Below are 23,993 nucleotides of genomic sequence, written 5' to 3' on the forward strand. Positions count from 1 at the left end.
ATAAACAAGAGAAGGTTCCCCTATATATCAAGCATGACAGTCCTGTGAGTTATCTGTGAAATAGAAGAAACAGTATTTTTTATCTCAGTTATTCATGTTCTGTTGGATAATCAATAGCATTACCAGGGATCCTTGCTTGTTAACATACTCAGCCCCAGGCACCGATAAATCCTTTTTAAACTTTTATGCACATCACTGAGGGATTGGGACTACTAGAGACAGGGATCTTGGTTCTAGACTTGACATGACTTTCTAGTGTCCTTCCCTGTTTAATCCCACACTCATTTGTTGAATAGAGCTGTTCGGTCTCTGTGATCTGGAAAACCCAATTCTGACATTTCTCTTACTTGCAAACCCTTTTTTTCCTCTCCAGTATTCTTTTGTAAAACCAACCATATCGCATTGACTTGACAGAACCATTCTAAACATTTTCTCACATCAGCTTTGATACTTTTAATATCCTCTTCCTCCCATAGCTCTAAAGTTTAAGAGGCTTGCCATATGTCTTGCAGTGTCACACTGAGGAACAAAGCAAAATTCAAGTCATTAGAAATGAGCATTTTGCTTCAGAAAAGCACCTGTAATGAACGTTTAAAACTCTCTGACTCGTTAAAACCATACTTGGGTTGATAGGCTGAGTAACTCTTTGGATTAAGTCGGCTTTAGTGCAAGGAGATGGAAGTTACTATGCAGGGTGCAACCACAGAAATGTGACATCTTTCAAATTCTTTCTTCTTTGCCAGACCTACTTAAGGAAGGAAGATTTCCTCCTTACTGGGTATGTAGGTCAGCATGCCATGGGAGGATTCAAATCAGCTTAGAGAAAATGAACTAAATGAACTATTGCTATATGAATATTTCTTCCTTTTTACTTCAAAAAAAAAAAAAAAGCTGTCCATAACCTGGAATTATGTCTAAGACTAGTTTTCTGCTCATAAGGTATCCTGCACATACATTAAAGTAACTAAAGCACAGAATAACAGAATTGGAAGGGACCTTGGAGGTCTTCTAGTCCAACCCCCTGCTCAAGCATGGGGCCTTATACTATTTCAGACAAATGGTTATCCAATCTCTTCTTAAAAACCTCTAGCGATGGAACATCCAGAACTTCTGAAGGCAAGCTGTTCCACTGATCAATTGTTCTGTCAGGAAATTTCTCCTTATTTCTAGGATGGTTCTTCCTTTGATTAGTTTCCATCCAGTGCTTCTTCTTCTTTTTTTTTTTTTTAATTTGATTTATATGCCACCCTTCTCCGGAGACTCAGGACGGCTTACAATGTGCTCAGCAATAGCCTTCATCCTTTTGTATATATTTAAACAAAATCAGCTTATTGCCCCCACAACTGGGTCCTCAATTTACCTACCTTAGAAAGGATGGAAGGCTGAGTCAACCTTGAGCCTTGGCGAGATTCGAACCTGCAGTAATTGCAGGAAGCTGGTCTTAATAATCAGCTTAATAACAGGGTGCCTTAGACCACTGTACTACCAAGGCTCTTATTCTGCCTTCAAGCACTTTGGAGGTACACACACACACACACACACACACACACACACACTTTCTTTGTGGCAGCCCCTTAGATACTGGAACACTGCTATCATGTCACCCCATTCTTTAGACTATTTCTTGAACTATCCTACAACTAAAGGACAGCTCCCATAATCTCCCCATTAGTTTATCACCCTTTTGGAAAAGCTTGTCCTTTAATCATTTTGATCAGTGTTCAAATCTTGGTTGCTTTGTGAAAAATCTTTAGGTAAAGAAAATGTTTTTCCCCCTCAATCTGATGTTTTAAAAAGAGAAGAGGAAGAGGACAGAAGGACAGGACCAGCAGGTTTTGAAGGAGAACTGTCAGTCACTATAAAGGCATGATTAAATCTTAGGATGAGGTGTACATCTATCCTTTGCTAATAACAAACACTAAATCCAGGAAAGGTTTACACATTAAGTTACTGTAAGTACAGGTCATGTCCTCCTCATACTTTTTTCATGAGCTAATCTGGCAGCACTTTCCTGATTCTCACTTGCACTTCCATTCTCCCCTAACCTTTTCTGTGTTTTATTTCTTTTCTGATGTTCCCGTACAAGCCTAAAAAAAATAGTCACATGAAGCTAAATGAATGGATCCCTTAATTTTCACAGCAGAGACCAAATGTTGAATACTTCCAATACTTTGCCTTCACAAGGCTGCTTTTCAATTCATTGTTGGCAGGTTTTGAATTTTCTTCTTTGCCACAAAACTCCCAGAGGTTCAAATAGAAAGTGCCAGGGGTCAACTCAGAGTTCTGTGTTAGCATTAACCATGCATTAAGGTAACGTTAAAGCTTCATTATTTGACAGAGGTCAACATTTTTTCTCTACAGAATGTTAATTATTATTTTGATTTGGAAGTGCTTGCTCAGCTGAGTGAAAGCAAAAGCTGATGACATTTTAAGGTTATGTCTCTTTGAATACCTTCCTCCAACTTCCCCTTTATACAGAAACCCTGTTCTAGTTTTCTACGCCATAATTTTGTACCAGTTACATTTTATTCATTTTAAAACAAAACATAAAAGTTGTCATATTTACCATTTCACTCTAACTATAAAACTGGGAATATAAACACTTTTTTCTTACCATAGAGGGGTGGAAGTAATAGTTTATCCCACAGAATTTTTTTAAATCACTCTCTTGTAAGAGATAATTTTTAACACATAAACTAAAACTAAATTCTGATGAGGCATTTGTGAGAATATGAACATATATGGAGAAAATTAAGAGATTTTAAAGACATACATTAAAAATGCCAAGTTTTCCAGTACTAATTGATTACTTTATGAGGGGGAAAAAAGGGAATTAATGATCCATACACATACAGCTTGATTCCCTCAATCATTTCCACTCATTCTTTCTGGGTGGTAAATCCTTCTTTGGATCTGGATTAGATATTGAAAGAGGCAAGATCATAGTTTCACATTTTGACATCTATGTCCAAAAAGGGTTATAGCAGCAAAAGGCACACATTAGAAATGAGTCAGTACAGGTAGACATCGATTTACTACCATAATTGAGCCCAAAATTTTTGTTGCTAATTGAGACATGTTAAGTGAGTCTTGCTCCATTTTACAACCTTTCTTGCCACAGTTGTTAAGTGAATCATTGCAGCTGTCGAATTAGTAACATGGTTGTTACGTGAATCTGGTTTTCCCATTGACTTTACTTGTCAGAAGTTTGAAAAAGGTGGTCAAATGATCCTGGAACATTGCAACCATCATAAATATGAGACAGTTGCCAAGCATCTGAATTTTGATCATGTGACCGTGAGGATATTGCTGTCAGTTTTGGAAGACAATTTTCTTTTTTGCTTCTAAACTGCCACATATTTTAGCTAGGGAAGTTGGTAGGGGGTTGTTGTTGGAGCGGTAGAAAGTTAGTCATAACAACATTCTGTATTCAAGGACTTTTGCCTGCATCTGATGGAGACTGCCTGAAGATTGTATCTGGTGAAATGTGAAGAGTTGATTGGACAGTGTGATGAATTTATGGGTGTGGGGCAGGGCTATAAACCGTTAGCTGGGTGGGGGAAACCTGGAAGCTTTCAGATTCGGGTTTTCCCAGACGTGCCAACATGACATCTCTAATAAATTGGAACTTTGAGGAACCTCAGGCCTTGGAGTTTTATTTTGTTGGGAGTGTTCCTTTTAACCCTGACAGTTGCAATGGTCATAAAGTGTGATAAACGATTACAAGTCCCTTTTTTCAGTGCTCTTGTAACTTTGAACAGTCACTAAATGAACTGTTGTACATCAAGGACTACCTATAACTTGGTCTGGAAGTCATAAGCCAAACCATGCTGAGCCCTCCTAGTCAGCTTTAAAGGCGATGAAGATAAGGAAACAAAAATCCTAAAATGTAGGTTCTTTCCAAACTGAAAAAATGTATAGTAGAAGAATCAAGCGGAATGAGAAGAACAGAAGTGACGGCCTGTGCACAATATAAAAATGTTGCAGAGACTATGGGGACAAAAATGGCGCTTGTGGGTAAATCTCCAGCAAAAATCAGTATGCCAGGGAGGTCTGACTGTTGTCTCTAGGTGTATCAAATGCTTGTCAAGCCTGATTAGGTTGTAAAAATCATCTGGTTTTTCTAATTTTTCCCTCATCTGAAAGGAGGAAGGAAATGTGGGAAATTGAAGGAGGCTGGCTTTTGAAATGGGAATTCCTTGTACAGAACAAATGTTTGCCACAGAGTTTGCTTGGTAGCATTAAATCATACCCTCTTTTTACACCCGTTTGCCATGTGAACTGTCTGAAATCTCTTACAAGAAGCTGTGAGAGTAAACAAATGTAAAGAAGTTGATACTGAATCTATTTTCCCATGGATTTTCCCTAAATTGATTGCTTCGACCCTAATAAATGAGGAATAAGTCAAAACCAACTGGATTACATAATTTTGTATTTGCTACCATATTAGTACCCTTGATATTAGTTAAGGAGTTGAACATCTAATTAGGACAAGTGCAAATGGATGCCTGTCAAGCCAATTAGAAAAACAATTCTTTATAGTCTTCTAAGAAGACAATGCAGTGGATCTGTCCCAGATGTACCAAGAATGTAGGTGAAAGGTCAATGAAGTGTTCAAAGTGTAAAGAAGGAAATAAAGGCCTTTTTAAAAAGTCTCATCCCAGTCCATTGTGTGCTTTTTATTAGTCAGACTTTGATTGTTTTCCTTTCCTTGTGTTTTGAATGGAGCTGAAATCAACACAGCTGTTTCTGTTTAATAACTTCCTATTAAAGAGCATCTTATGCCTAAAACAAGCTGTCACCAATCTCCCTGATTGCTCTCCACATGGTTCTGGAAATGACTTGTCTCAGATAACCAAGAGCGCACACAAATCAGAGGTACTAGAAATAACTTATAGTTTCTGCCAGGTCCATTGAAAAAAAAAAGAGAGAGAGAGAGAGAGTGCAGCTTGAACTTGCTTAGCTTGACCTTTGCAAATCTCAAAAAATACTTCTAATGAGATACCAAGCAACTTTTTGATTAAGTGGAAGAGAGGGATATGCCTGAAAGGGGCCATCTTGGATCACCAGAATGATTTTTGTTACTTTTAGCCATTTTTCAAATATATACTTTGGGGTAAGGTCCTTGAATGACACCATCTAGATGTATTTCTGTTGGATTTATGGTCTAGTTTTAGTATTAAAATGATCTTAATTGCTCAGCCAGGAGGATCTATGTCAGCTTTCAGTGCCATCAACTATAGTAATCTTTTAGAATAGCCCTTTGAGGTAGGGGCTAAGGGCCCTAGGTTTCAGAAATTTAGTTTCTTTTTGATATTTTTTTCAGATGTTTTCACCTTTCTGCTGAAAAATAATACGCATTGTACAGTCAGGTGTTTTAAGGCACTTTTTAAATCTATGTTAAAGGATAAAGACTACCCAATGCTTCTACTGGGGCCACTTTGGCCTTTACTTTCCACATCCTTTCCAGTTCTTCCTTCACACCTAGGTACTTCTCTAGATTGCCTTACTTCTTCTTCCTGAGGTTGTTGTCACTTGGCTCCACTATATTTATCTCCACCTCTGTCTTCTGGTCTTTGTCTACTATCATGATGTCTGGTTGATTGACCAGTACCTGCCTGTCTGTCTACTGGATCTGCCTGTAAAATCCACAGGATTTTAGCTCTATTATTTTCCACAATCTTCTGTGGGATATCCCATCTATACTTAGGAGGGTCTAATCATATTATGTACAGATGTACCCGTACACAATGCCATCTACTTGGTGTGCCATTCATTGTATGCCGTTGGGTCCTATCTGGTATGGTAGACCCCTGCTTCTATGTATTTAATGCTTAGTACCTGTTCTTATGCAGCTAAGATCAGTGTCTCTATGCTGTTCTTTAGTCCAGCCCTTTTCAGCCACTGGTAGGATTTCCCAATGTCTGCCATCTCAGCTATCTGTTGATGGTGGATCATATGCAGGGTCTTCTCTTGCCATGGCATTTTCTCTGCTTGATCATTCTCCTTATCTGCTGCCTCAGGCATTCTTTCAGCAGCTCATCTTTGGGTGCTGTTTTATTGATGTGGCCCTGGATGCTCTGGGTTTCATCCATGACAGTGGCTTTGACACTCACCAGACCCTGACCACGCTATTTCCAGCTAGTTACAGTTTCTGGGTGTTGGACTTGGGGTGTAAACCTTCATACATTGTGAAAAGCTTCTTGATCTTCACATTGGCAGCTTCCATGTTCTTCTTTGGCCAGCTCACTAAAGTGGTAGGGTTTCTGATGACTGGCAGAGCATACATGTTGATTGCATGGATTTTATTCTTCCCATTGAGCTTGCTCTTCAGGACCTGTCTGATTCTTTGGTGGTACTTGGATGTTGCTGTCTTCCTTGTCTCCTCATCATGGTCCCCATATGACTGTGGAATAGCAAGATACTTATAACTGGTTTGTATGTCTGTTATGTGATTTGCTGGTAGTTCCACTTTATCAGCCTTAATTGCTTTCCCTCTCTTGAGTATCATCTAGCTACACTTCTCTAGGCCAAATCTCGATGCCCACACTGTAGATACATGTCAGGTGGATCAGTGAGTCATATCTCATCCAGTGGTGAAATTCAGCCTCTTCTATCCGGCTTGGGTGAACTGGTAGCGCCGGTGGCGGGAGGCTCCACCCACCTGCCTAGATGTCATCATGTCCCATTTTTTACCCTCTGTGCATGTGCAGAAGGCTCTGCACATGCGTGGAGGAGGTGTGCGTGCTCACATTTCCGAACCGGTAACGAAAGTAAGTAAATTTCACCCCTGACCTCATCCGTTCTTTCAATATAACTTGTTATCATCCATGTACAATTTCCATTCTTGAAATTGTGTTCATATCCGATCTTTGTGATTATCTCGTTGAGTGGGTTCAAATCTATGCAGAACAGCAGTGGAGACAGTGCATCACCTTGCTATATGTCACACTTGATGGCCATTTGTGTAAGCTGTCTTGAGTTGATTTTTAATGTCATCTTCCACAGTCCCTTTGAGTTTTTGAGAAAGGGTCTTGGTGTCCTCTTGACTATGTATAACGCCAAGCATTCACAGATCCATATGTGGCATTGAGTCATAAGTATTCCTGTAGTCAATCCAGGCCGTGGTTAGATTGGTCTGATGGGACCTTGAGCTTTGGGCAACTGCTCTATCTATAAGCAACTGGTGTTTTGAGTCTCTGGTGTTATTAATTTATTAATTTATTGAATTTATATCACCACCTATTCACACATGGTGACTCAAGACAGCTTGCAGAATATAAAACCTCATTTAAAACAATAAAACTAATAAAAAAGAATCAAATAAATTAATATAATAAAATAAGCCCCCACCACCCCACCCTTCGCCCCAATGACAGCAGATTTAATGGGCTCCATCCCACTCTGGGTTTCCCAGGCCCGTTGGCAGAACCAGGTCTTCAGTGCCTTCTGGAAGAGTGTTAGAGTGGGCCATTCTAATCTCTGGTTGAATGATGTTCCAGAGAGAGGATATTCCCAATTCCCTTCTGAGTTGTGCTCTTGTATTGGTCCATATGGTCCTGTAACTTGTACAATGCCTGATGGGACTTTCCATGGTGTTGGAACGCAGGTTATTCAGCTACAGTTGTCTGGTGCTGTTCCCTTATGGGGGTCTTTCATGATCAGAAGCATCCTTCCTTGGGTTAGCCAGTCTGGGTGGGAACCTGTTGCTAGCAGCTGGTTCATCTTTGCTGCTAGGCTGTTATTTTCTTTAGCCATAGGTGTGGATCATGTCTGGGCTGAATGCTGTCCAGCTTTTCATGTTCTTAGTCCGCTGCTGGATGTCTGCTATCATGATGGTGACTTTTTCCTGATCTGGTAGATTGCTGTGATCTATTCTCAGATCCTGTAGCCACTTTGCACCGATGTTTTGTGTTTTCTCTTTCTCCATATGTCCTCTCAGTTCTGCTCTGCTATTGGTGGCTCTGCTGTTATTACGTTACTCACTGCAATTGAGGGTACACCTTGGATGGTTCTTTGAAGAACAGGGCAATTATCTTCTTGGCCTCTGCTTCTCTGGTGTATCTCCTTAGCCTGGTAGCCAGTTCTGTGAGCTTTTGTTTAGCGGTCTCAATTGCTTCATATGGAGTCAGGGCCCTGTATTTTTTCCAGTAATAATCTCAACAACTTTCTGTAATTCCACCAACTGCCTAACCTCTCTCTGAGTTGCCTTGATCTTAGCCTCTAACCTTATTTTCCAAGGTGACATGTACTGCTGTTCTTTCTGATTGTGTAGACAAGTATCTGCTGGATTACAGAACCTTTAATGTACATCAATTCATTGGTTTGAGCTAATAGGGTAGTAGCGATTGTTGTGAGGGTTCTATTAGCATCTTCTAGCATACTATCTGATGGTACATCTCTGCTGAGCCTTGATAATCAGTCTCAAGGGTTGATTTTAGCTAGTTTACCATGATCTTGTGCCTCATATCAGCAGCTGTCCTCTAACGGAAGGGTGGCATTTCATGTGAATTCAAATTCACATTGAAATGAAATGATATTTCAGCTTTAGCTGTTGACTGAACATCCAGTTGTTCTTCTGGATATTCTTGAGTATGGGATGTAATCTGTGGTTAGCCTGTCTCCAGTTTTGATAGCAGCTTCCTCTTCACTATATTGAAGCATTGGGTAATACCCAGCTGATTCTCGGTTAGTGTGAATACAGGTCTTCTGTCTATCCATAGTTCCCTCATACATTTCATATATCCTGCTCTTTAGGACTGCTATAGCATTCCATTAGTTCTAAATTCTCTTGTCTCATCCATGTATGGTTTGTTGCAGCAGCCCACTTATCATCAGGTTGTCCTAGTTCCTCAACTTCTGATGCAGATCTTGTTAAGTAGGGTGACATCTGAGGCAGAATGACTATCATAGTTTGTGTGATCTCATATTTTGAGGTAGATGGGTGAAAGGTTAGAGAGTCTTTGTCCAAGGACCCCTACTGGTAAGTTAGGTATCAGCCAGGATTTGAACTCTGGTCTCCTGCATTAAAGGTGGTGCTCTAACCATTACACTATCCAGCCACTACTTACATACTGTGTTTCCCCGAAAATAAGACCCTGTCTTATATTTTTTAAACCCTGAAATAAGCGCTTGGCCTTATTTTCAGGGAGGTTTTATTATTTTGGGGTGTGTGGAGCAAGACGGGGCTCCTCTTGCTGTCTTACCTGATTTACAGCTCTGTCTCCCTAACCCTAACCAGAGGAAACTGATGGGGACCGGCAGAGACCAGCTGTGCATGCATTTAAATATTTTCGGAGAGGGCTTATTTTCAGGGTGGGCTTATTTCCGGAGGAGGTCTTATTTTCAGGGGAGGGCTTATTTTCGAGAAAACACGGTACTTACATACATACATACATACACACACACACTTGAGCATATATATACACAGACACTAAATATAAATATAAATACATTGTAGGTTTAGGTTTTCAAGATTAGCCAAGGTGTGGCCAGCTGCTATCATCTGTTATAGATTTTAGCTATTATTAAACAAGCCTAAATACTTATTTTTTGCTGAATCAGATTAAATCCAGCATTCTCTCCAAAAATGTCATCAACCTGTAGGGCATTAGATAGGCCACTAGAAATGGTGCATGATTGCAATATGATCTGTCTACCTCCCACCTTTGCTTTAATGTAACATAGAAATACAATGATTATTATGACCTAGACATATATTCTAATAAAAGAGAATATATGCAGCTCTGGGTTGAACTGTTAAGTCACTGATGATGTTACCTAGTTGGGTAATGAAATGTCTGCAAGCAAGCAACCAAACTCAGAGAAGAGCAAGGACACAAATGCATTCAAAGTTACCTTTGAATGCATTTGCATTGTTCATGGCCTATTATTGCTGCTCATCCTGCCATTTCCATTGTTGAAGGCTATTTGCTAAACATTGCCATATGAGGTGTATGTGTTCCATGCCAATGATGTGGTGAACTGACATTACAATGAGAACTAGACCAAGATGCAGGTAGGCGATCCTGGTAATAAAGAGGGCATTGTATATTCTGTAGTGATGCAGAAGTAACTCTTGAAAATCAGAAGCAACTCAGCTCAATACAGCACTTTACAGCAAGGTTGACAAGGAGAAGGAGAACCACTTTGATATTAATTAAAATATTGAGAATAGCCTTGCCACCATGTCTCCTTCTCCTTTCTCCTTGATAAACAAGAGCAGCAATTGGCTCTTGTAATAAAACAAAGTAAGCAAAACCACTTAACTTAAAGCAGTTACATGCAGCATCTGCTGGAAGAGATGAAGCTAATTATTAAAGCTTAAACTAACAGCAAAATGCTATGCCAGATCCTTTTAAAGGAATTTAATCTTCTCTCATCCTATAAAAAAGGAAATACACAAGGAGACATGGAGGGTGTGCAGACCACAAATATCTGGTTGAACTAATTCCCTTCCGAAAGTCTGGGATACACTTGACTCTGATCTCTTTTTGCAAGTATAAAAGCAGAAGGACAAGGGAAAACTTCATGCATTTGACAGATTTCTGCCACCATACAATGGTCAGTAGGATTCATGATCTATATTCTTTGCCAGGAACTATACTTTTGACATAATGTGTCCCTCATTAAGATCAGAAGAAATAGGCCACCTGTTAATGGTCAGAATCTCCATCTGGCTACAAGGAGATGTTTCTTTTCTCCTTTGTTCCCCAAAGCTTTTTGGAATGGCTCCTAGAGAACAACAGCTTCTGTCCTTCTTTTAGTGTTTCCTCCAAGTTAATGCAATCAGTAAAACAAAACTGTCATTTTTAAAATATATATATATATTATATAAATATATTTGAAAGAGCACCTAAAAGTCAGTTCGAAATTTTGCTTCACCTTGAACTTCAAGATCTCCTTACCAAAATGTATGTTTTCATGCCCAGGGGTACTTGGAAAGCCATACACTTGGCATGTTTTCTTTCCAGCTCTCCTCACTTACCTTGCTCCTTTTCTTCACCAGGATATAATTCCATTTAATATTAATTTTCTTCACCAATAATATAATTCCATTTAATATTAACTGAACAGAAATTTCTCAGGAAGAACTCCTTGCTCCCAGGGGCCTCTGCAGGGAGGATTGAGAAAGCAATAATGACAGCTGTGACCCTGCAGTTGAAGACTTATCCTTTGGTTGCAGCTGCCATTTTAATATTTTTGAGCAACCTGGAGCTTGGGTACCTTCTGCCCAGACTGAAACACACACATGTTCGGTCACCTTGACAGGGATATACATATATACATTCTGGGCAGAAGTCTTCTGTGGTAGAGGGAGATGGAAAGGTTCAAGGCCATCGGTAATAGTAGCTAAGAGAAATTAGGAAAAAGAAATCCTAGGTAGATCAAGGGAGGGACAGATGGGCATGTTGGATATATCTTACTTGATGGAAGTGCTTGACAATTAAGGAAAGATGGGTAAAGGAAACTCTGGGAAAATGTAGGGAGAAGGAAGGAAGAAGGGAGAATGAGATAAGGCACGTCACCCTGGATCTACTCATGTTTTAAGATATATCTGCTGTTTGTTTGGCTTAAAATTTTCTCCTGATTTGTTTGAGCTAAAACCCAAAACACCAAAGTGTTCTGGGTTTCTGTTTGGTCAAACCAGGATCTGTGGAGTCCTTGGCATTTTGTGAGCTTGGTTGTTTGCTTCTAGATGTTTCATTAGGCAACATGATCAGTTCTCTTTTATTGTAACCATGATCTGTCTAGAACTTTTGAGCCATAAATATTGTTTCAAATTTAAAACACAGCGTATTCCCTTTTTGTATACTTCCTTAAATTATAGCAGATTCCTGAATTTGAACTAAGTTTTTCATAGAATGATTATAAAAGGGACACAATCCTAATTTTTTTTATTATACATTATATAAGACAGTTTTCTTTAGCCTGTTATGTTCTAGATCTTTGGGATGACAACTGAGAGAGACCGTCTAGTCCAGGGGTGTCAAACTCGTGGCAGGCCGGATGCGTCATGTGCTAGCCACACCCATGCGTGAAGGGCGGGGAAGTTGTGATACATCATGTGATGACACTGTGGTGACGCGAGTTCGACACCCCTGGTCTAGTCCAAGGTCACCCAGCTAGCTTTCATGCCTCAGAATTAAACATGTAACTCACAGCTTCCTGGTTTCTAACCTGGGTCCTCAACCACTAGAGTCTAGACCAAACTGGCTCTCATATAATTTAGTGAAATATAATTTTACTACAATAATTAAATGCCATAAAGGATTTATTTCAAGGGCTGCATCCTCCAGTTTCAGAACAGTTCCTATTATTCAGAACAGAGAGAACAGTTCCTATTATGCATCTGAACTTTCAAAATATTAATTAGTGAATGAAAAAGTTGCAGTACAGGAGAAGAATGGGTGGTAGAAACCATATTGGTTCCTGCAGTTATTGGATACAACCCATTGTTTTCCGGTCTTACTGGCTTGCTTGTTGAGTATTTTTATGTTATTGTAGCTTTGGGGTTATGAAAGAGAAATAAAGCACTCAACCAGATTTTTATCTGCTTCACAAGTACTCGAATTCCAGAAATATGAAATTCCTTTTTATGAACGTCTCCTTTATGATTTTACTTGTTTTCTGTTAAAACAATCATGTCAAACTTTGCATTGCTGTTTTGTGTTCTGTGCTTCAGTTTTCTACTGGTTTGTATTATGTATTTTATATCTCTATCTGTCTGTCTGTGTATGTATGTATGTATGTATCTATGTATGTATAAAGTGTTTTTCTATTGAGGCACCTGGTCTACCCCAACATGTGGGAGGGATCATACTGTTTCCCTTTTGCCTTTCACCTCCAATCCAGGAGCCCTCAAGCAGTTGCGCATATATATATATATATATATATATATATATATATATATATATATATATATATATATATATATATATATATATATATATATATATATATATATATGATGTATGTATGTATATATGTATGTATGTATGTATATATGTATATATGTATACATAAGCATATATATATATGCTTATCTTAAACATCTGTATTTTGTCTCTTTCTAGTCATTCTTTAAAATTATTACTTAGTATTGAACTATTCTTTAAAATTATTAATACTTAATGTTGAACTGCTATGGACCATCTGTAAACTTGTTGAAAATAATGACCAAATAAATCCTTTAAAAATAGATTACGGCAAAGAAATCTGATTCCAGTTTTACAATAAGCTTTTCACAGAACTGCTTTAGTGTCTTTCATGTACATAGCTCTATGTTTTCTTATATCTACCTTCTATTTTATCCAAGAAGTCTTTCTTTATAGAAAATCTTCTGTAGATTCCTAATAATTCTGACTGTTCTTTCCTATACTTTTTCCAGTTCCTATAATTTCCTTTTGGAATTGTGGTGAATAGAACTTTTCACAAGGATAGTCTAAGAAATCAGCATAGTACACTAACTCTTGATTATATGCCTGAGTTCTCAGTTCTGTCCTTTTTGTAATCGGGCAAAATCTGGCACAGATTTTTGTCCACCATCATTGCTAGCTTAAAACTACCATTTCATTTTGTGGGAAAGGAAAGGAAACACCAGAAGATCCTTTTTAATGAAATAGAAAAACAAAGATGAGCACTTTGTAATCTGGGATTAGTGGATAAACACGGCCCAAGGAAAAGCACATTTCTCGTTTTAAAAATTGCCTACTTAACTGCAGGGCAAACAATTGAGCTGGTGTGAAAATTGGCAATAGGAACCAGGATGCATGCCAAATGAATAGATAGTACTTGAATAGGTCCTCAGATAATTTAGAGGGGGAGGCAGGAAACAGAGGAAAGAATAACATATACACTTGCTTCATCATGCACAACTGCTAATTTACTTTTTCATACAGCTATCTCTGTTAAAACAGGTTTCTCAGTTTTGCTGTTATTTGTAGACCACCAGCAAACAGCTATAACATCTACAAAATTATCATATCTCCAACCTAAGCAGGAGACACCAAACAATATACAGATATAACTATTGTATAAACAGCTACTGTGCATAACATCTACATAAAGACGTGTTTGTTTAAGCAACTCTGAACTTAGTAAATATTTGCAAAAGTTGTATTGCCAATTGAAGGAGAGCCAAGAAAATTCATATGTTTGTGAACAGGGAAAGGGCAGTTTTGTAAAGAATTGTGCATATTTGTAACATCTGAGAAATCGTGTCCTTTTAGGAAGATTTTTCAGATCCTTTAGCTCAGAGGTCTCCAACCTTGGCAACTTTAAGACTTGTGGACTTCAACTCTGGGAGTTGAAGTCCACAAGTCTTAAAGTTGCCAAGGTTGGAGACTCTGTTTTAGATCCTATAGAGCACTGGTGTCAAACTCAAGGCCTGGGTGCTTAGATCTGACCCACAGGGCCGCCCCGGAAACAGTGAAGGATCAGCCCACAGTGCTTCTGCCAGTGAAAATGGAGCTCCGGAGGGATACATGTGGCCCTCCCGAGCTCTGTTTTTGCTGGCAGAGGCTTGCAGGAGGCCATCACAGCCGAAAATGTGAGGACTGTGGGCGGCACTCCCAAGCTCCATTTTCACTGGCAGAGGATTGCAGGAGGCTGTCACAGCTGAAAACGAAGCTCAGGAGCCCATTTTCGTTGGCAGAGTGCTTGGGCCACCACAGGCGCCCCCTGACACGAGTGATGTTGAGCTGGCCATGCCCACCCTGGCCACACCTACCTCAGCCCCCCCAAGGTCAAACCCAACCCTAATGTGGCCCTCAATGAAATCGAGTTTGACATAGAGAATGGCTTAGAGTTTTGTTCATTTTTATTTTCATTCTCATATTGCTGGTGCTCACTGAACAAGTGGATTGGGTGTGGGTCCAATGTGGTACTTTCTGGGATTAGATGTTCTCCTGTCATACAGGTCTAGTGACAATTCAATAGATTATTTGCTTCATTCATGGTCAGGACTCTTGCAAATGTATTAGCTATATTTCATCTTTTAATTGATAGATATCACTGCATTTTATTGTACTTTTTGGTTTTCATTGAAAATGATATATAAGAGGAGCAACTCTCAGAATACTGAGAAATCTTAGTAGCAACTTCACTATGCTAAAAGGAAATATAGTTTTAACTTGGATTGTTTCTTCCACTGATTCCCCCCCCCCTTTCCACTTAATTGAGGAAATCAGAATCTTGAGTCCAAATCAAGCTGGGATAAGTTATGGAAGAGGTACTTGGGAAAAGACATGTTTGTAAATGCATCCATTTTTAGGTACGGGGGGGGGAAGGCCCTTAATTGGGCAATTAGGACCTCATTTTTACTGTTGGAATTTCAGATTAACATCCCCCCCCTCCTGGGCTTTGATGGTCCCATCATCACACAAAGGAAAAGAGATCAAGGATCAAGAGATGTCAATCTATTTCATCTCATATAAAAGCCAGTAGTTAAGGCACCAGGCTAGAAAGCAGGAGACAGGGGGTTCTAGTCCCATCTTTGACATGAAAGCCAGATGGGTGATCTTGAGCCCATCACTCTCAATCCAACCCATCTCAGGGGTTGTTGTTCTGACTTGACTGGTTTGCTTTAATGTCCTAAAATAAATCCAAAGTTAAGTGGGCTCAACAAATCAACAACTGTCAGCAATAATCATGCCAGGAAAACAAGAGCAAAGATTTTGTCACCCATGATCAGTTTAAAAAACAAAACAAAACAAAACAAAACAAAACAAGGGATTTATAAAAACAGCTCATGGTTGTTTACAAAAGGTGTGGATATGCATCTCTATTCTTACAATAGTACTAGGCCAGGGTTTTATTTGGACATTGCTATTCAATGCCAGTGTGGTTTCACTTCCTTATACACAAGGCCAGAGTATTAATTATAATCAGAAGCATAACTTTGTTGGATAAGACCAAAGTCCAGCTACACCAGTGTTCTTTGTAAAAACGTTTTAGTTGAAGGCAAGCTTTGTTCCCCAGACTCTGCTACTCAACAGAAGCTTCTTGTATAGTTCTCACAAGTGTTAGCCGATAGTGATCTTTCATTATTCTGTCTTAGGACTCCATTGATATAAAATTCCATATGGTACAGAACAGTGGGCAGGCCTAACTCCCTGCAAGATGATGCGGTTGTAAAATACATGCTTTCTGAGACTATGCATTGTGTTGGTCTTAAATAGCAAGACGGATGTAAGCACTATGTGCTTAGAGCTCAAAGCATTGTTATAGAGACCCCGTACATCCAATTTATGGTTTGTTTCTGTTGCTCCCTTTTGGGAGGTGGTTTCGAAGTATTTCTAGCAGGACTACCAGATTCTGTAGCAGCTTTGTTCCCTATGCCATCCCTCTGGTAAACACGCATGGTTCATTTTTCTCACCATGTACATGTATACATCCAAAGCAGACTGTGTTGTTTCTCTGTATCATATGCATAATTTTGTATTTATTTTTGCCATGTTTCTGTAGTGTATACTGGAGGTGGTGAACCTTTTGAGAGCTGTACGCAATGAAATTTCATTTCAATATATGCTGATTAGTATACATTCAAAATGGACAAGAAAGTTATTCTAAGTCTAAAATAACACTTTTCCCTGTGGCCATATAGGTAAATAACCAAAAAGCCTTTCTCTGTATTAGAAACACCAATTTTAGGTAAAGAGAACCCAGCTTTTTTTTTTTCCCATCTCCGACTTGATTGGGTTAAATTGCTCAGCCCTTACTCACAGGCTGGGCCGTTGGCATTTTCAGTGGGAGTTTTCCCGTATGACTAGCCAGTGAGGACGGAACCATGATTCACCCTCATGTGTTTTGATTCGAAAAGTGCCTTCCTTTCGAGCAACAAACAAAAGACAGGACCGATGGTGAGGAATTTCCGCTTCGCGGCGGTCACTACCGCCGCTACCACCCTCCGCCCGGAGCCTCGCTTGGGTAGCCCCCCGCGCCTCCTTTTTTACGCTTCGCCGAAGGACCCGCCGCGCTGCCGCAGAGCGCAGAGCTCCGATCCGAGGCAAAAAAAAAAAGAGTTTCGTGCCCATCGCTGGAGTTGAAGCGCCGCCCCTTTTGCAGAGCTGTTTTGTTTCTGATTTGAGCGGGGAGGACCAATCGGAAGCCACGCAGGCTTTTTGCACGGTACTGTCAGATCAGCTCGCAGCCTTCTCCCGCTCCTTCTCATCTTGGGCTGCCCCTTCTTTTTGGCGTCGTCCGCGCCGCCGGGCTGCCTCGACTTCACGCGCCCCTTGCGCTTCTTCGCACCCCCGACGCACACGCCTTGGGTTGCCGCTCGGCTCTCGAGCCCCGCTCCAGCGCCAGGGTCAAAAAAAAAAAAAAAAATGAGACGGACGCTTTGACAAGCCACCGCATTCTCCGTCTAGGCTTTTTGACGCGCAGCAGCAGCAGCAGCAGCAGGAACAGCAGCATCGCCGGCTCGGGAAATGCCGTTGCCACCAGCAGCCTTAACGATTTAAATGTCATCCGCGGGCAGGTCTCTTTCCCTCTCTCTGCTTCGGCGCCGTTGCTCTCGTGCACCGATCCTAAGCTTAAGAAACTCGGGATTCTCTCAGGCTGGCATCCAAGGCCGTCTTCCTCTGCTAGGAGACTGAGTTACGTCTGTCTTTGGGCTAAGGCTGAAGACAGACAGACAGACAGACATATTAAGTCCGGCGATCCTCTCTGCTTAGGCTGGGGCGGGCGGGCGCGCACACCCAGCCGAGCCGCCCGAAACATATGTTGCAGCAGGTTCCTTTAAAGCAAGACATCCAGGGGGTGGTTCCAGTGACCAGAGAATCGAGTTAAAGTCGCCCATCTTCCAAGGAAAGAAGGGAGGAAAAATATTAATAACATTAATAATAATATTAATATTATTAATAAAGTGGCTGCTGAAAAGAACCAGCGAGTTAAACATCCGCAGAAGAAGAGGAGGAAGGGGAAAAAGGACACTGGCTGAGAATTGAGGGAGAAGCTACACCAACCCAAGGAAACAGGTGGAAAGGCAGAGACAGCTACTGAGACGAAGTTGAAGGAGAGATTTCCCCTTCTCTGTCCTTTTCCACTGCTTGTTTTTTTTGGGGGGTGGGTGGGTGGGCGGGCGGGAGGGGGGGGGGAAAGAAGCTAGCCTGCCAGATTGTAAAACCTATCTTCATCCTCTTCCTTGCTTGCTGCTGTTGTGACAGAGACGCATTGACAAAGCAGAAGGAGAAAACATGCCAGCCATCCTGGTAGCCTCCAAAATGAAATCCGGACTACCTAAACCTGTCCATACTGCTAGTCCCATTGTTCACATTCCAGCTGCGAGAACCGTCCCACAGCCCTGTTACCTAAAGTTTGGGAACAAGGTCGAGGTGAACAAGTCATCCTATGCCAGCCAGATCCCCCTCAAATCCCAGAACGGTCACGAGAATGCGGGCGATGGCTTCCTTCGGAAGAAGAGTAGCTCCATTGAGAATGGCTTTGACACACAGGTCAGCAAAATGGTGCTAGCATGGGGAGAGCATGGGTGGAGAGGCTGTATCATCTGCAGTTCTGTTCAGCGTGTGTGCATGGTTACTGAAAATGCAGGTTGCGATGGGAAATATAATTGTATTTCTGATGGACCCAGATACTATGGAGGGAACAATATTTTCTCTAACTGTAGAAAAGAGAACTGGCTATTCCTAAATATTATCATGATTTATTTTTATTTATAGGAGCTTAAATCTATCAATAATGTTGATTTATTGAAATATATATATATATATATATATATATTGCTTTGTTTGGGGAGCTGGTGCATTAAAATGCTGTTTGTTGAGGAATTATTTGCAGTGGGTGTGTTTCTGCATTTTACTGTGAGCACCTGGAGAACTGCCGGAGCAGCTACCTAGTGTGGTGGCTCTGATGTATGCGGCTGAGCATCATGCAGCAAGGCAAGCCATGCAAGTATGTAGCAAAGATTGCTGCCTATACACTTACACGTTCAGCAGTCACTTACGGGGTAAAGCTACAATAAATGTTCAATGCAATACAATCTTGAATATTCCTGCATTTAAAGGCATCTCTGTATATACAGATACACAGAGATATTCATATGTGTCTCTATATGTATGAGAGAATGTGTGTGTGTGTTTTCCTAGATATAACCATTGATTTCTAATATGCAGCATTGCCTGAAGCCATATTTGGATGCCTCTTTAAATGCTGTTGCTCTATATTATGGAGTCTGCAATACTCCATGTTCCAACTTGTTTTATTTTAGCAAGTGTGTTAGTATTTTTAGCACGGCTCAGATTATCGCTATGTTACTAGTGTCTGAATATGGCTCAAGAACAGTGAAAGCAGACAGTAAATGCTAACATACTACTGGAGAAGCATAGCAGATGGTTTGCTGCCACTAAGGTGACTAATTAATATTAGCTAGACTGAGATTGCTGTGAAGACAGATCGTCGGCTTGGTTTTACTGCAAATCTATTCTGCGGCTGCTTGAAGCATCTCACAAGAAGCACAGCCATGTTGGGGTGGGAAGTTGCATGTTTGAAGAAGAATTGTATTGCTGCCTTTTTCCTACCATAGGAAATACTGGGTCATTCTTGTCAATCTAGGTTTTGCAGGTGGCAACCTCAGAACCTGTCCTGCTGAGGAGCAAGAATCTGCCTACTGTCAACCTAGCATGGCTTCCTGCCCTGCTTTTTCCATGCTGGCAGATAAAGTGATGTATTGAGTTCAGTTTGTGAGGCTACAGCAGGTCCTGAGGGCTTGAGAATTGGGAGGGAGAGGTGAGGGTGTCAGTAGTAATAGACAAGCTTTGCATCATTCCCTCTGGAAGGAGGTCCACATTCTTTTTTTAAAGTTCTTAGAGTTGTCCTGAAATCTTCAGGGCAATCTCACTCTAAAAATTAAAAAGAGGGGAGAGTCCAGTGATGTGAATGTGATCCGATATTGATATGAGCAATGAGATAATGACTTACAAAGGCTTTCAAAGCTGAGTGGGCATTTGTTGGTGGCATAATACATGCTGAGCATTGAACCACTATATGGTCAATATTTTAGGAGTTCAAAATTGATTCAGTTAGTTCTAATTGGGATTTTTCTTTGTTGTGAAATGGGGGTGGTGAAACAAGTAGGATACCTTGCATGTCACATCTATACTCGGTGCCTGGGGAAACTTTTCACATTTGCAGATCGCAATAGTTGTGGTAGTATTTTATCCAAAAGAGGTTCAGTCAGCCTCCGGAGTAGTAGTCCTAGTGAATCTTCACTGGTAAAAATCTTAAATTCTTAACTTCAGCTATTGGTCAAGTCTGTTCTTGGCAATCTACCAGAACTGTTTTCATTTAGTCATTCTTTATATTCTTTTTCACCAAATAAGTGTTTCTCTAATGATTGTGTTAAATCAGTTGTAAGCCAACTGGAATTCAAAGCTATGTTTTTCTGTTGGTAAATACTAGTATTATTATAATCTTGGAATCATCTATGGGAACTCTACAAATAAATTCATTTTGTATGCCAAGTCATTTGCATTGGGAGTACCTTTGTGGTTATCCAACCAGTTGCATAATTTATTCTTTTTTCCTTGCCCATCTCTTTCTCATCATAAATAATATTAGACAGACATTCTGAAACTAGTATGAGATTCTATGAGCCACTCCAAGAGTAGTATATGAAAATAAAATCTAGCAATCTTTGTACTTAAAAAAAACCCCTGCATCTTGTTTCTAGAATATACTTTGCAGAATATAGATGAATGAATTTACAATATAGCCGTAAATTGTAAACACCTTATAATGGAAGAAAGGATGTTGGTCATGAAATAAATGCCTCAGCCTGATGAAAGAACCGATGTATAAGTCACCGGCAAGGACTATCTGTACTTTATTGAGTCTTTTGACCATTGGAACACAAGCCTTGAGCTCATCTTCACAGTCCAATTGCATTTTGGATTGAAGCAACTAAAGAATTTGACAAGTGGAAAAAATGACCCTTCACCAACTGAGTTTCTTTTAGAAACATATGCGCATCAATAGATGCAGAGTTATTAGGATGGTGGAATCATTATGTTTTAGGCATGCTTCCGGGCTTTGAAGAAGAGAGGTTGCTAGAGGGTCTGGAATCTTTGAACAGCCAGGGAACACAGTCAGTTGTGTTGTAACAGATCAGATGATTTCTCCCCTGGGACCACCATTTCTGCTTTGAGGAACAGTGTGGCTGTCCAGTTTCATCAGCAGAGATTCTTCCTATTACCTGCAACCTGACCCTTTTGAGACAAAAAGTCTAGGACTGCATCTTTATGCCAAACATCTTGCCTGTGTGCAAATGTGCAAACCACAGGTGATAACAAAGATACCTTTGGAAATTTCTGAATCTAGTTAGTGAAGCTTTTTTCCCCCTTCTATGATCATTCTCCTTGGTATTTCCTCTTTTACAATAATAGGCTGAAACTAAAGCTAATATTTGACCATATAGATATTCACTTGAATGTATATTTTTGTATTCTCACTGAACTTTATGGCAATGATTTCTGGTGAAGATTGAGCAAGAGAATCATGCTCACATGATCCAGTTTATTCTCTAGTGAAAACTAGTGGCCAAAGATGGCCATAAGAAATCTAGTTGAGTTTTCCTATGGGCATCTTTGGCCACTAGTTTGCACTTGACAATCAATTGGATAATTAATGGATTTATTTTTATACAATTAGCCCTCTTTTAACGATGGCCCTATTTAGTGACCATTCAAAGTTTTGGTATTGAAAAAGTAACCTTAAGACTTCTTGTCGACCTACAACCATTACAGTGTCCTTGCACTCATGTGATCAAGTTTTGGGTGGTTCACAACCCACAGGCATTACAATCATCCCAGCATCCTGTGTTTGCGTGATTGCCTTTTGCACATTTGTGATTGCTGTTTGCATAAACAGCAGAGTCAGTGGAGTAGCCAACAATAAAATCACAAGTCACAGTCATGTGATAGCTTGCTTAATGACCACAGGTGAATTGGTTAACAGCTGTGATGAAAGTGAGGTATTACTGGGTTTTGTATTTGGGATTTTATGCCTGGAGTCACTGTGACTTCGGCAGCCAAATAAATAAATAATTAAATAAATAATTAAATAAATAAATAAATAAATAAATAAATAAATAATAAATGTATGTATGTATGTATGTATGTATGTATGTATGTTAGTTAGTTAGTTAGTTAGTTAGTTAGTTAGTTAGTTGTGGTTGTGTGATGTCTCACTTAGTAATGGAGTCACCAGTCCAATTGTGGTAGTTAAATAAGGACAACCTGTATATGATATTTTGGCATAACCCACTGTATTTTGAAATAGGTTTCATTGTCTCCCATATAATGAAATAAACCTTTCTGACTTGAGTTGTTGCAATATCTTCTGTCCTACTTGCTTGTCTTAATACTACATCATAGAATTGCCTTTGGTGAGATGTGCAGCTATAGAAATTTGATTAGTCAATAAATAGATAAGAGCTTCAGAGATAAGTCCCCATTGGCTTTTCTGGGGATAACTCCCTAGAAAAAGAGTCAGGCAATAAAATCAGGAGAAGTTCATTAATGCCAAGCATTGATTCTGGCTCTAAAAGAATGGCTATTACTGTTTTCCAACAGAATCGTAACATACTTATTTTATATTTATATCTAAGCATAGAATTCAAAGCAGTATATCAACACATGTCAAACAAAAACTGATCCAGGGATGCTTTTATTTCTGAAAGATTGTTTTACTCTTTGGCACAAATTTTGGGTACTACTTGCTCTCTATACCTTTTTTCCATTATCAACACTGAAATGGTCCCACATGCTTATTTAGAAATGTCCTAAGAATAGAACATGCACAGACACACACGGAGCTTACTTCCAGTGAAAACATCTTTCTTCTTTAGAGATAATTATGTTTAGCCCCCTTTCTTCCATAAAACAAAAAAAGCAGAACCATTCTTTTGCAGTGTAGATCTAGATTCCAGCTGATTCTTGGTTTCCAAGCAAGGTAGCCATTAAGATGCTGTTGATAGTATCAACCTAGATCTACCTGATTTTTCTAATGGCTCCATGCCTGTTCTGTGGCCTCAGAGGCATTATGCAGCAAAGTGGATTGATATTAAACAATAACTTCTGTATGTGCAAGATCAACACAGCTTAGTGAAGCTGTTTATACCATTCCAAGTTATCATATTCACTGTATAGTTTTTAATCCTAAAAAAAAAATCAAACTAGCATGGAACCAGTGTTCCTTTTCTAAGGTGTTGGCATTTGCTCAACTCTGCCTTAGGATGTAATACAGGTATAAAATCATAAAGTTCTTACAAATTAATACTATTCTGGTTGCATTATTAGCTAACTTGTGATGAAAACTCTTGGAGCAATATAATATATTCCAAAATCTCAAACCCAAATATAATTTTGTATAATGTTATGCTACTGTGCTACAATCGGCAAGAGAATTCCTTTTTACAAGAGTAATCCGGAAGTCCAATTTATAAGACCCCACTGAAGTCTGTAAGATACAAGTTCAATTTATAGATATATAATTAGATAATATATAGTGTGTTTACATGAATGGAAATGACCAGGACAGGATGAATTGCATCCTACTGTACTGAAGGAGTGTGATTATGAATTGACTGAAACTTCATGTATTATCTCTGAAAAATCCTGGAGATCTAATAAAATGCCATATAACCAGGTCAGATCAAATATCAGTATCTTCAAAAATGGAGAAAAGGAAGATTTTGGGAGCTATAGCTCTAGAAAGAATCTAGAACAGATTATAAACATTAATTTATAATCAATAATATCACAATTACTGGAAGTAAGCATAGATTTTTCAAAACAAATGTTGTTCAGGCTAAACTTATCTCATTTATTTTTATCAGGAAACTCCTTTAGTAGATAGTGAGAATGCAGTAAATGTGATATATCTTGATTTCAGCAAAGCATTGACAAAGTACAGCATGATATTCTGATAAGGAAACTACTTAACTGTACCTTGGCTAGCATGACAGCTGAGTG

The 23,993-nt window shown here is 39.6% G+C and overlaps 1 protein-coding gene across 7 annotated transcripts in view; it reads left to right on the forward strand.

The window, feature by feature from the left end:
* Positions 1-23,993, forward strand: part of NAV2 (neuron navigator 2) — a 604,864-nt gene that overhangs the window by 273,723 nt on the left and 307,148 nt on the right. For 3 of the 7 annotated variants that reach the window (XM_034417260.3, XM_034417264.3, XM_034417267.3), the window contains exon 1: positions 18,094-18,458. The exons of 2 other annotated variants lie outside the window; for them this stretch is intronic. In XM_034417260.3, coding sequence (XP_034273151.2) covers positions 18,201-18,458 — 258 coding nt within the window. In that variant the 5' untranslated portion in view covers positions 18,094-18,200. Of the gene's footprint in view, positions 1-17,150; positions 18,459-23,993 lie in introns of those variants that run through there. 2 more of the 7 variants (XM_034417265.3, XM_087877646.1) reach the window with 1 other exon arrangement.

The sequence above is a fragment of the Pantherophis guttatus genome, chromosome 1 (assembly GCF_059756535.1).
Source record: "Pantherophis guttatus breed Tessera chromosome 1, ASM5975653v1, whole genome shotgun sequence".
Lineage (NCBI taxonomy): Eukaryota > Metazoa > Chordata > Lepidosauria > Squamata > Colubridae > Pantherophis > Pantherophis guttatus.